General features: G+C 45.8%; 1 protein-coding gene across 1 annotated transcript in view; it reads left to right on the top strand.

Annotated features, from left to right (window-relative positions):
* Positions 1–12,758, top strand: part of TMEFF2 (transmembrane protein with EGF like and two follistatin like domains 2) — a 124,330-nt gene continuing 111,572 nt past the window's right edge. The window contains exons 1-4 of the mRNA XM_041487572.1: positions 1–354; positions 1,729–1,838; positions 7,639–7,768; positions 10,612–10,638. Of these exons, the coding sequence (XP_041343506.1) occupies positions 174–354; positions 1,729–1,838; positions 7,639–7,768; positions 10,612–10,638 (448 nt within the window). The 5' untranslated portion in view covers positions 1–173. The remainder of the gene's footprint in view (positions 355–1,728; positions 1,839–7,638; positions 7,769–10,611; positions 10,639–12,758) is intronic.

Here is a 12,758-nt window from a genome sequence, read left to right as displayed (position 1 = left end):
CCGCCCCGCCGGGCTCCGCCGCTCGCCCCAGCGTAGCGCCCGGCCGCCGCTCGCTGACCCGCTGTCGCCGCCGGCCGGGGCCCCGGGATGCTCAGCGGCCCCGCCGTCCGTCCCTGCCGCCCGCCGCGCCGCCCGGGGGGCACGCCGCTGCCGGAGAGTTGAGTTAGGAAGTCATGGTGCCCTGGGAGCCCTCCCCGCCCCGGCAGTGCGGCGGCGGCGGCTGGACGCTCTGCGACTGCTGCTGCTGGCTGCTGCTGCCCGCCGTGCTGCTCGTCCTCGCCCGCCCCGACAAGCTGGCGGCCTTCCCTACCTCCTTAAGCGACTGTCAGACGCCCACCGGCTGGAACTGCTCCGGTAAGCACCGGAGCACCCCGCGTCCGGCCCCGCCGTGCCCCGCCGGGCGCTCGGAGTTGCGCGGATGAGCCCGGGGGAGGCAACTTCAGAGTGTGATGCCGCGTCCCGTTGGATGCACGGGAATAGCGAAGGCTGAAAGTCCCGAGCGTCGGAGCTCGCGGCCGTTCCCGGTGCCACCGCAGCTCCCGGGGCCCCGCTTGCCCCCTGCTCCGCGGTGCCGGGCGCGGCAGCCGCGCCCTCCGCCGGTGCGGGAGGCTCCCCGGGCAGAGAGAGAGCCCCGGCCCCGCTGAGCGCGGCTGTGCGCTGGAACGGGGCACTTGGCGTGCGGCTGCGGGAGACGGGGCCGCGTGTGCGCATCCTGCGGGCGGCTGCTCCCGTGCGCACCGAACGGAGAGCAGATCGCGGTATCGGCGTCGCGACACCGGGAACCCGCTGCCCGCGTCTTAAAGTCGGGCTGACCTCTGTAACGGGTTTCCTATGCAGGTCAGCAGCCGGTGCTTCTCCGATACGTAAAATAATTCGGGAATTAGCCCGTGGTAGCCTTCTAAGGGAAAGAGCGTTATTTGGGGTACTGCGTGGATCGCACATGACGTGTTAGATCGGAGGGAATTTGCGCTGTGAGCTCTTCGTCTTAAACATGTAGCGATACGGTTAAGAGCACTCGGATTTTTTTTTTTTTTTTAAAAATCAATGGATTCAGATCTTAATGGGTTTGGAGTCTGATATAGCTGTTTTGTTTAGTATCTTGCCACTCGCTGTTGGAGTGGGAAGTCAGCTAGCGAAATCTGAAATTCATGCTTGTATTCGTGAACTGAATGTTCAGTCAGATCTGTTGGTTTTTCCTGGAGAATATCAAGGCAAAGAGCTCGGTTCACTCAGCGGCTCGTGGGGAACCTGGCACTTCTCCTGTTAACTTAGAGGTCATCAATCTTCATTGGGATCAGGCAGACCATCACAGAAAACACACAGCCTGTTTGTCTTTATTATTGGGGGCTTTGTTGTGTCATGGGCTGGAGAAATTCAGATTTGGACTTTTGTCCAACAGATTTGTGATCGGATGGGGATAAGTTGATGACATTTCCAACCCAGAGCCATGAAATAGCATAATTACCGGGTGACTTTTGAGGAAACCGTGTCCGTGAAATGGAAAAAAAAGTGTGTGAGGTAGTGGGGAATAAGGACTGAGAGAAACACCGAGAGAGAAACAAGAGGAAAAGTGAAAAGCTGAGGACAGGGAAGGACAAAAGGAAATCTGGACTCTATCAATTTCATCAACAAGGTTATTGTACTGCGTGCATTAAAATGCAATCATCCCGTACTGTTCCTCTTGCTAGACCAAAGCTGACTTTTATTTTTCCTCTCTTTACATTTGAGGTTACGATGACAGAGAAAATGATCTCTTTCTCTGCGACACCAATACCTGTAAATTTGATGGGGAGTGTTTAAGGATTGGAGACAGTGTGACTTGTGTCTGTCAGTTCAAGGTAAGAAGATTGATATTTCGTTCTCTAATTCACTAATGAGAATACAAATCAAGGATCTGCCTTTATAACCTATCACTTGGCAATTTATTTCTCTGTGTGCAGAGAAGTTAGAGGGAAAACCTGGCAGTGTGTATAAAAGCTGGCAGGAGAACCAACTGGTGTCAAGAAGACATAAGTTTCTCTGGGAGAATGCAGATGCTGTGGCTTTAAATGTCCCTTCAGGTCTGCAGTTCCAGGTTGTGCATTTCTGATTTTTCTTCCCTGCCCTTTTAACAAGGATTTAGAGTCCTTTCTAAATTCATTTCTGATACAGATCATGGCTTATTGTATTCGGAGTTCTGATCTAGTTAAAGAAATGGATCTGTAATGTGCTTATGCAATATTTTCAGGAAGAGCTGCATAGTGACAATGCTTCTGCCTGTTTATCTGCCCAGCTGATCAGATTAAGGAGCAATCCCTCTGTTCCAAAATGATGAACTTCCTTTAGGTTTTATATAGTTTTAGGAGAGCTATTACTGAGTAGTAAGGGGTTTTCCTTCTATTTCTTCTCTCTTCCTCTCTCAGCTACATCTAAACCTCAGCCCTTCTCAAAGTCAGATGATTTCATTATGAAGGATTCCATTTAATGTTTTAGCTAACTCGCAGAACAGCTGGTCTTTAAATAATGACCTGAATAGAAACTGCACAAATTGAAGGAGTTTAAAGCATGTACCAGCACAAGGTTGTATGTGTGTTTATGCCCCAATGTTTTTCTGCATTTTAATGTGGATTGGTGAAGTTGTGAAACTTACAATGCCGATTTGAGTGTTTATAGTAGAGCAGGCCAAATAGCAAACAGCTCAAGTCTGGGCACACCTGTAATGACTGTGTTAATATTGAGCTTTGATAGACCATTCACATTAAAGCATTGCAAGTATTGTTTATATTTCTAGAGACAAACGTGCCTTCGGAGATAAAACCCAAGTGAGAAGTTCCTTCATTTTAAACAAGGAAGGAATTTTCTCTAATGAGAGCAAGACAGTAATTCTTAAGTGCTTGTGTTTCCCATGTTGGAAGGGAATTCATATTGACTGTGGGAGTCTTTTATTCCATTTGGAGTTTGTATGCAATCAAAAATTCAGCGTGAGAATGCTGTTTTGAGCATTTGCCTTGGCTCAGCATATGCAGCGATACAAGGGTTATGGTCTGGTGTGTTTTATCTTTCTAAGAAAAATCTGTAAAGCAGTGAAACCTCTGTGACTCGATCCATTGCCTGGTGGTAAGCCAGGGCAGATGTTGTGCCGTGAGTGTGAGTCTCGAGAACTTAGAGCAGCCACTGAGAGTGCTTGGGTCTTGTCTTTGGTCCCTGTTTGCTTGTCTTTGGTCCCTGTTTGAACTCATAGCCTGGAGGGTGCAAATTCAGATGTTGCCATGGGCAGGGAAGAAGGCATTGGGAGCGCTGTTTTCCCAAGGCTGGGTACTAATGCCTGGTGATTTGGGGTAAATGGAGCTAGGTAAACCTCCCCAGGCTGTGTGGTCCTCACTTTGAGAGGTGAACAGTCTAAGTATGCTGAGTTTAGCTGTTCTGTAGGGGGCAGTTGAAACAGATTTAAGGAAATCAGTCAATTGGTATATGAATATGTAAATAAGATCAAAATAATGAGGTGGGCAATTGTGGGCCCCGATCACTAGGAAATGGGTTGAAATCAACAGCAATCTTTGGTTTCAGTGGCCTTTGGATCAGGCCCTGTAAACACTCAGAGCTCTTTGTCTTGCTGTGTGCCCTCTGTGGAGCCGCAGGGCTGACTGTGACCTTGGAGGGCAAATTACCTGTGGCTGATGCTGTGCCAGCGCTGCCAAGGGCGCTGTGGTGCCGGGGGCTTCTGTAGTCAAACGCGAGCCCTTTGATACAGGCAGAGCTTGGGGGGATGTTAGTGCTCTTGTAACATCAGTGGACACTGTGACAAGCCAAAAAGATATGCCACTGGAGTAGAAAATTAATTTCTAGTGTGGTGTGTGAGACTGGCTAAGTGAGGCAGAGCTGGCCAGGTAACTTATGTCACGAGTAACGGGGACCCCCATCAGGATTCAGGACTCCTATTTCAGTGACAGCTCTTTGTGGTGATAGTGAGCAAATCAACAGCAGACTGCTCATCACTATAACTGTGTGTCTTTCGTGTCTTCTTCAGAAATTTGAGAGAATAGACAAGGATAGAGAGCTCATTTTGCCTCACTACTGATGAAAAGTTCTGGGCTGACCAGCCTGTGTTTTGAGGGGCTGAGAACATGGAATTGGAGAGCAGGGCTTCTGCAGTCTTCGTTTGGGTTTGTTCAAACCAGAATTACAGATGCTTCATGTCTGCCCAAGTGGAGTTAAAATGAATTTATTTATATTTGAAAGGATGAATATGATCAGACTGCTCTGGAGCACCCAAGTTAGACTTCCAGCCCTGGAGAGCCAGCGGGCATGTGCTGAGGGAGAGGCTCGTATAGGCTGCTTCTCCTGTCACAGCCTACTGTGACAGCTCTCAGTGAGACATGTATTTTATTGAAAAACACCATGTGCCACTCTGATCAGGAGATGCAGATGTCCCCTGTGCAGGACAAGCCCAGACTTTGGGGCTGGCAGGGAGGGAAGGCTCTGGGACAGTGTGGCTCCTGCAGGAGGGCTGAGCATGTGGGAAACCACCAGCCCTTCCTTCCCTCAGACACAGTGGGTCCAACAGAAGGTGTGTAGAGCTGTGCCAGCAGGCAAGTGGTTGGAGACATGGCTTGCTGGGGTCTGTACCTGCTTGCCCAAAGCCATAGGTCTGCCAGATGGGCTCTTCCCTCTGACATTTCATGAACGTATCAAAAAATATACCAGGTATTTCCATCAGTGTTTTTCCTCTTGAGTCACCAAGCCAGTGGATAGTCACTGGTTTTTATGGGAGGAAGGAGTCCCATTTTCATGCATGTCAAGTCTTCCATGTGCCTCAGTGTTTGTGGAGCTGCAACATCACCTGTCCTGATGACCTGCTGGGCATCGCCTGTCCAACCTCCAGCTTAGTTATATTTCCAGAATATATTTTTGTGCTGCTTGGTTCAAGATGTAGGTGGCATTTTGGGAGTAGTTGATCCATGAAAGGAGGAGGTCAAGCTTTTAACAGTGTTACCAGGAGGAGGAGTTATACAGGTTACAATTATCTTTAGGAAAGCAACCACCTGCTTTCAGTGCACAGCCGTGATCCAAAGGCTCCCAAAGATCGTTTGTCCCTGGCTGTGACAAGGGGCACTCAAGGCTGCAGGTGCTGAGGAAAGCAGCCTTTGACTGACACTTGATGGAATTGCATGAGTCCATTTCCCTGCTCTACAGCTGTATGTTAAAAACTGGCATGTGTAAGAGAGAAGTGGGCAGTGTGGCACTGTGCTGCTGGGTTTAGTGGGAGTTTTAACACGGATTTCCCTGAGGGCTTGCTCAGTCCTTACTTGGGGATGAAGAATCATTCCTACATATAGGGCCTGGTCTAGTGAGCCCTAAACCAGTGACAAAAATATGTCACTAGACTGACATTCAACACCTGATATTCTCCAGCACTAGCAGGAGGTATTTTGTGATCGTGATGAGCTGTGAGTACAGGATTCAGCATGGGCAAACACAACAGTCTAGCTCTAGTGGTTAGGAGCCACTAGGTGACCAACATCACAACCCTCTCGTTGGTGGTCTTGTTTTCTTTCCTGGGTAACTTCCACTACAGTTTCCAGCTCAAAGCCAAGGCAGGATCCATATGGAAGATATCCTTCCCTTTGCTCCTTATGGCTCCTGCCCTTTCCATCTGAATCCTAGTTTCCAAAGGTGCTGGTGGGTATAGTGGACTAAGACTTCCTGGGATCCTGGTGTCTCTCAAATGCATTTTAAAGTTGGCCAACTTTTGTAAGAAGTTCCAGCCTAGCTCACAGCACTCCTCTGTGTGGATTGGGATCTCACCATTTATGTGGGGCTGTCTGGCCTTTCAGATCTGCAGCTGAGTCCGTGTCAAAGATCGTCCCTTGCTCTGGGCACAAGCAGCAGAGGAGTTGCCTTAGCATTTCTCGGGCAGAAAAGTTGCCTCTGTGTTTCTTGGGCAAAGACTCCAACCTTGTTTCTACATGTAAGAAAGCCTGTTGAGATACTCCAGGCCAAATTCCTCACAAATCCTTGGGTGACAAGCAGATATTACACCTAAAGCAAGCATGATTTGATGCTTCATTCTTTGAAAAATATGCACGATTGTGTTAATTGTCATGGTTATGTATTCCAGATCAGCCTCTAGCAATTGCTGTTAAGCTTCTGGATGAAGTTGGCATTTTATGCTTGAAACATTGCTCAGATTTGGAACATAATGGTGAAAATAGCCTAGAAGCATTTTTAATCAACAGTTTAAAATCTCTGCATGGAGGAACCCTTCGTGAGGAGCAGGAGGAGAGGATTTCTACTGTTGTGGCTGCTGTTTTTCTTCCTCGTGCCGCTGGAAGAGGGTGCTGGGGGAGGGGGGGCAACATCTTGAGTAGATTGAAGAGAATACAATGCAAAAGGAAAATGTCATTTGTTTTGGCCCAATCCAAATGTCACTCTGACCAACTATGAATAATTTCTTGGCAGCTGCTCTGTGTGGAGGCCTGCAATTAATGCAATCTATGCAATTGTTTGTGTTAATCACTTCTGTAGTCACTCAGTTTAAAGCATTTTTGATGTTAATATCTCTGATATTTCAGTTCTGTTACATTGTGCCCAGCAAACACACCTCAGATGCATAATGGCATGATACAGCTAAAGACAATGTATGATTTCTTCTAAGTTTTTACTTGGATTTAGGCAGAGGTGAGCATTTGTAAATAATAATTGTGATCATTCCATTTGTTCTAATTAAACAATGAGGCATACTAGGAGTAGGGTAATCACGAGATAATCATATCCCTGGTATAATTGCCATGTACTGGGCACATCCAAGTATTTCTAAGCCTCCAAGCGTGATTATCTTGTGATAACTGCACCCCGTAGGTTGCCCAATTTTCAGTCTAAAATGAAATGATTATCTTTTTTAAATGAACGAGAAGGGGAAAAACTGTCTTCCAGTGGGAGAGGAAATCAGGCAGAGCTCAGCAGGAGTTTGAGCCAAAGCAGGGGTGCGTGGTGTGAGAAACTTCTGCACTGGCTGGGCTCGCTGCAGTGCTGCTGCTCCTGCCCACTGGCCACCATGGGGAGAGCTTGGACCTCTGTGGAGCATCCCAGCTGCAGCGTGCCAGGAACAGGAATGTCTGTGCAAAAAGAGGGATGGACTTTAATCGTTGGTGTCTCATAAATAATTTCCCTCTGGCAGTCAGTACTTGAACACACACACTTGTGTGTGTGCAGACCCCGGTAGCACTGTGGGGGTGTGCGTGCAGGAGGAGGGGAAGAGGGAGCCTGTTCATTACTGTTTGTCTGGAGCCATCCAATGGAAGCACAGGAGCTGTGATTGCAGATGTGAGGACTCATTTGCCTTGCCCTATTCCTTCCCTGGGAATGCCCTCTGCTCCTGCTGGCAGTTGGAGATCTCTCTGGGGCACTTAGTGAACACTTTGCCCGTTCAGATTACCTTTCTCCTAATCTCTTCAAATCTGATTTTTCTTTTTGAAAATACCCCTCCCTCTCCCCTGGTAGCTGTAAAGGCAAGAGAGGTTTGTCAGTGTCTCCCTCTCTGTGGTTTTCTCAGGATTTTAATTCTGGCAGGGAGCAGGGGGTGTGTGGGGTCACCCCAATGGGTGCTGTGCCCCTGTGCTCGTGTGACTAACGCTGCTGCTCTCTGTCCCTTCCCATCAGTGCAACAATGACTACGTGCCCGTGTGTGGCTCCAATGGTGACACCTACCAGAACGAATGCTACTTGAAACAGGCTGCCTGCAAGCAGCAGAGTGAAATCCTGCTGGTGTCCGAGGGATCCTGTGCCACTGGTAGGTATAGATCTAATATTTAGATTTAGATATATTATTACCCATTTTTAGATTACTCTAGAGCTCACCTGTTCACATAGTAGGTGATTTTTCACTCCAGGTTACCTGCCAACCCTGCCACGCCCTCCCAGGAAAATGGCCTGGGGATGACAAAAACCATTTGAATTCTTGTTTTGAATTCATTACTGGTTAATTTTTGGGGAGCATGAGAAGTCGCTTTGCTTTTAAGTACATTACTATAGGCTCACAGTCCCTGATACACGGTACCCCTGGCACTGTTTGGAAGAGTTCAGAACAGGAGTAGATTTGTTTTTTTAATTTGTGTCTTGTGCTCCTGATCATCCTGTGCCCTGCCTACACTTCTGAGCTGTTAGGACAAGAGAACTGGTAGCAGATTAAGTGAGCAGATGTCTGATAAATGGGCATCTGGATTACCACAAACCTCTCCATAATCTGGAGAGAGAGAACTGGAGCATTATTGCCTGCAATCCAGTTTCTTAGGTTTTTCCTTATCCTTGTAGGGCCAGATCCCCAGCTGGTACGATTCAACAGACCACTGGTTGTAATGAGTCCTGCCAATTTATACCAGCTGAAGATTTAGTCCAAAGCACACCTAATGAACAGGTCTGTGCCACAGGTGTTTTGTTTTGGATTTGAGAAAACTGACTGGCGTGTGAGACAGCTTTGCTCAACTCTGAGCCTTGTGAGCTGTTTATATCTCAGCTTGTATGAAAACAGCTAGAAAGGTGAATGAGCAAAATCTGTCAGGAAAACCCAGTTGCTTCTGTGCAGGAGTTCTTGATGTTTTTCTTTTGTGCTCGGTATCTGTTAGAGGTGGGCAGTGAAGTTAACTTGAAAAGAGCAGGAGTAAGCCTTTGTTCTTGAGAGAGTTCTTTAAACTTAAAGCAGAATTTTTTTTCTTGGCTGAGGATGGAGGAGTCAATAAAAAGTACATTAGACAAACTTTTTTCAGTGCTGTAATTTCATGTTTCATACACCTGAGAGAAAATAAACTCCTTTCTCTGGAAATGTTGTTCTTCTCTGAAGCTGTTACCTGACAATTTTCAAGAAGAAAAAAACATATGCTGCAATTTTTTTGTCCATAAATTGGTATTAAATGGAGCTCAGGCTGACAAAACCTACTGTGGTGTAGGATTTGTTCAACTTAGTAAATTCTCTCAGCACAGCAACTGGTCTTTTTGGTTCAAACTTTTTGATGAAAGGGATAATTTCAGCACATTGCTACAACTTTTCTGAAACTTATTTGCCTGCTGGCAATGACTGTGTTGGCAGAATTCTCTTTGAAACACAGTGTGGATTTCAGAAACAGAGAAGGAAAATAAAGATATTTTCCTCAAGTCTTCCTCAAGATCTTTGGTCTCTTTTTGCTTTTCCCATGGAGGAGCTCAGTGGAGGAGGGAACAGCCATTTTCTTTAGGATTTCCCTGTGGGATGGGGCAGAGAGAGAGGATGCTGAAGAAGCCCCAGCAGAGACCTGGGCTTCTGGGAGAAGTGTCAGTGAGCAGCCCTTCTGGGCCTGCCTGGCAGGGATCTGGGCCTGAAGGGTAGGGCAGGAGGAGGAACACAAGACCCTTTTCTGCAGAGAGCCAGGTACTGTGGTAGCTCACTGTGGCAGGCAGCTGCTCGTTCTTTTTCTGTGCTGGGGAGATCTGGCACACCTGGAAAAGCAAAGCTTCCCAGAGCCATGAGGGCACTGTAATGCCCTTTCTTCCCTCTATCCTCAGTAGCTCATTTGGGAAAGAGCATCAGGACAAAGGATCAGATCAGGAGAATTCAGGATGTGGTCGCTGGGAAAACACTGTTATTTCTGTTCCCTTTTTCAGCCACCTTTTGCAGCTGTCCTTTGCAGCCTTGCTGAATAAATCTACCATTTGAAGCAATTCTTGCAATCAATTATTTAGCAAAGATTTTCCTTTTCTTTCTTAGTTTTGAGCAGGGATGGCATGTGCAAGTTCAGATCCACCAGACCTCGCTGTCAGTAAATGAGATCTAACAGTTCACAGGGTATTTTCATCCAAAAGCAGCATTTCCAAACTCTTTCTATTAATCTTGATGCTGATAAATGCATAATTGTTCCACTAAGGGGGAGGATAGGATGGCAGCCTCCCTCCCTTCCCTGCAGAAGAAACTCCTCTTAAGCATTATTTTTGTAGCCCTGTGTGTGTGCATTTCCATGCTTTGCCTTGCTTAGAAAGTTTCTTACTGTAGCTCTGGGCTTGGCAATTTTGTGATGTTGCACTTTCTAAATTTGTGACTCTCATCATTCCAGCCAATAAAATGTCGAGCAGAGGAAAAAGAAAGCACTCAGTTTTGAAACTCAGCAACAACCTTGAGAAAAATGACATTTTAATAATTTACCTGAAGACTTTGAATAATAGTAATATAATGGTTTATTGCAACTAGTTATAATTTGATGAGATGTCATGTTTCCTAAAGATAATGATACGAATTTCAAATGGGTTTTAAAATTTCTCCTTGGTGAGGATTTAGTAGTGACCAACTGGAGTAACTTTGTACTACTGTTGGGAACAAAGATTTACTGTTCTAAGTGCAACAAAACGAGGTAGAGACTTCTAAGGGCATTGCAGCATTCTGTAGCTTATGTTCTTTTCATCTGATAGAGAGACTTTAAAGAAAAAAAAAATAGAGACACAAGAAAGATGGCTTGAGTGAATTACATTCAGATTAGATCTCAATAATTTACCCAGGGATGCCATCAAAGGCGAGGTGCACTGTAGTACACTTCACTGAAGCCTTGCTTTGCATGCTCCCAGCACATACTGGGGCACATGAATATAAATTCCTTTCTGTTCTTTTCTCAGATGCTGGCTCAGGATCTGGGGATGGAGGTAAGAGCCATCTTTTAATATCTCTGTCCTTATGTGTGCACATATTGTCTTCCACAATTTCAGATTGTAAGTGGATATACTTTGCAATCTAAGTTGTTGCGCTACATACTGTCTTTTGTTCAGCTCTGTCTTTGAAAAAAGTGGTATTTTGCATTTCAGTCGAGCTGGAACCTAATCATGACATGCTGTTTTCTAGGGAAATTCAGAAAGCTGTGTTACTTCTAATAGGACTTGGAATTATTCATAGGTTGTGCTAGGAGCTCTATCTCCATCTACTGTTACAGTTGCACTCATTTGTTTTATGTTTAGGGTAATATTTCTTTTGTTTTTAAAACATGAGCCAAACCCTTGGCTCCTCCTCACTGGAGGATTCAAGCCAAACATTTTGTGGTAGCAGAGAGCATTCTTTCAAAGGTATGAAGAAATGTCACAGGGAAAGAACAATGTGTTTTTATAAGAACAGCAACAACAAAACCGAACGTGGAAATAGCCTGAGCCCTTTGTGGCATATAGGGGATACTGTAAAATGTAGGCAAACTAGCGTTTAAGTAGGGACTTATTTTATTGGTTTTTGTTTGGTTGTTGTTTTTTTTTTTTTTCATTTCTTGGTGCAGTCATGATGGATTTGCTTGTCTGACATCAGTCCTTCTTGGAAGTATAAGTGTTGGGTCTGGGTAGTGCCTTGCCCTGGGGTAGGGAGTGTGACTTTTGGAGTTGGTAGGTCAGGCTTCTCTGGGGGCCAGGGCTAGTCTGGGTAGCTTGGGGAGGTTGTCCCAGAGAGTTCCCCTCATTTCTGCCCCAGCTCCCTGAGTAAGCTCCAGGACAGGAGCCCCCTGGCAGGGAAGGGCAAGGCCAGCATCAGGCTGGGAGGCTGCTGGGGCAGCCACCAGGAGCTGAGCCAGCTTTTGGTGTGACACGGACAGCAGGGTTGGGCTCAGACCCGGTTTTATGGCTACTCCTGTCTGGATTCAGGCTTTTCAACTACAATCACGTTACTTGGCAAAGCATCCCCTGGTGCTTGTTTGATTTTGGTAACCAGGATATCAGTGAATGCAGTGTGTATGGAAGGTATTATTTTTACCAACAACATGAGCATGAGGCACTTCAAGGGGCCTGGTTTTCTGACATCACACTCAGGCTGCTTTCTGGAACTCAGGGTGCTTCAAGATGCTTCAAATCTGGCTCCCCAAAAACTACAACATGAAATACCATTTTTTCCAGCTATTCCTATTTTGCTCTAAGGTTATTTTAGATTGTCTTTTTAAACCATTGCACCAGAAAAATACCTTGTTCAGTGCTTAGTAGAAATCTACTATTTGATTTATATGTACAATAGGGTTTTCACACCTATGGTCAATAAATTGGTTTTCAAATGAAGTTGCACTAAATTCATCATGCATGTACTAAGGAAGACAGATAAAGTTTTCAGTTTGTTTTGTAATTAGGAGATGGGAAAACAAACTTGGCCACTTTCTGAAAGTAATGAATTCCATTCTCGGAAAGCATAGGAGTTTAAAGGCATGATTTCCAAAGCCTTTCATTTTAGAAGCTCGGGTTGACAGACAATGAGCAGAGCAGGGCCTTGGGACTGACTGTGCAGATAGTAAGGAAGCAGATTTAGGAAGGAGACAGAACCAAGTTGGTGCATGTGTTTAAAGGTCTACAAAGCTGCCTTGTATTATTCAAGATTTAGTAGGCAGCTATGGCTTTTCTTGAAGTACAAAAGTATATTTATGTGCCCAAAGAAGCTAAATCCAGACAAGTAAATGTTGTCACTACATCACTCTTTACTAGACATGGTCTTGTTGTAAAAGCTGTAATAAATTTTGGATGTCATCACAGTAAGTCTTGTAAAATCCACTCCAGCAGTCATGAGTGGGATGTGTTCCTATGAGAAACCCAAGGTCTTAGACAATCCTATGTGGTTTCTGATTTTTCTTAATTTTTTTCTTTCTTTCTTATGCTTCTCCAAGCAGTCTTGGTTAACAGAATAATCAGTGCAGCATCTTTTTTGGCCAAAGTCCTGCCATAGGGGTGGCCCCAGCCAGCCAGCTGTGAGATAAGGGAACAACATTTTCAACAGACTTGTATCTCATGGTTGGATTTCTTTGGTCTGGTGG

The sequence above is a fragment of the Pyrgilauda ruficollis genome, unplaced genomic scaffold (genome assembly GCF_017590135.1).
Source record: "Pyrgilauda ruficollis isolate IOZ18807 unplaced genomic scaffold, ASM1759013v1 scaffold81, whole genome shotgun sequence".
Lineage (NCBI taxonomy): Eukaryota > Metazoa > Chordata > Aves > Passeriformes > Passeridae > Pyrgilauda > Pyrgilauda ruficollis.
The sequence above is the reverse complement of the archived record's forward strand: the minus strand, read 5'-3'. Positions and strand labels throughout refer to the sequence as shown.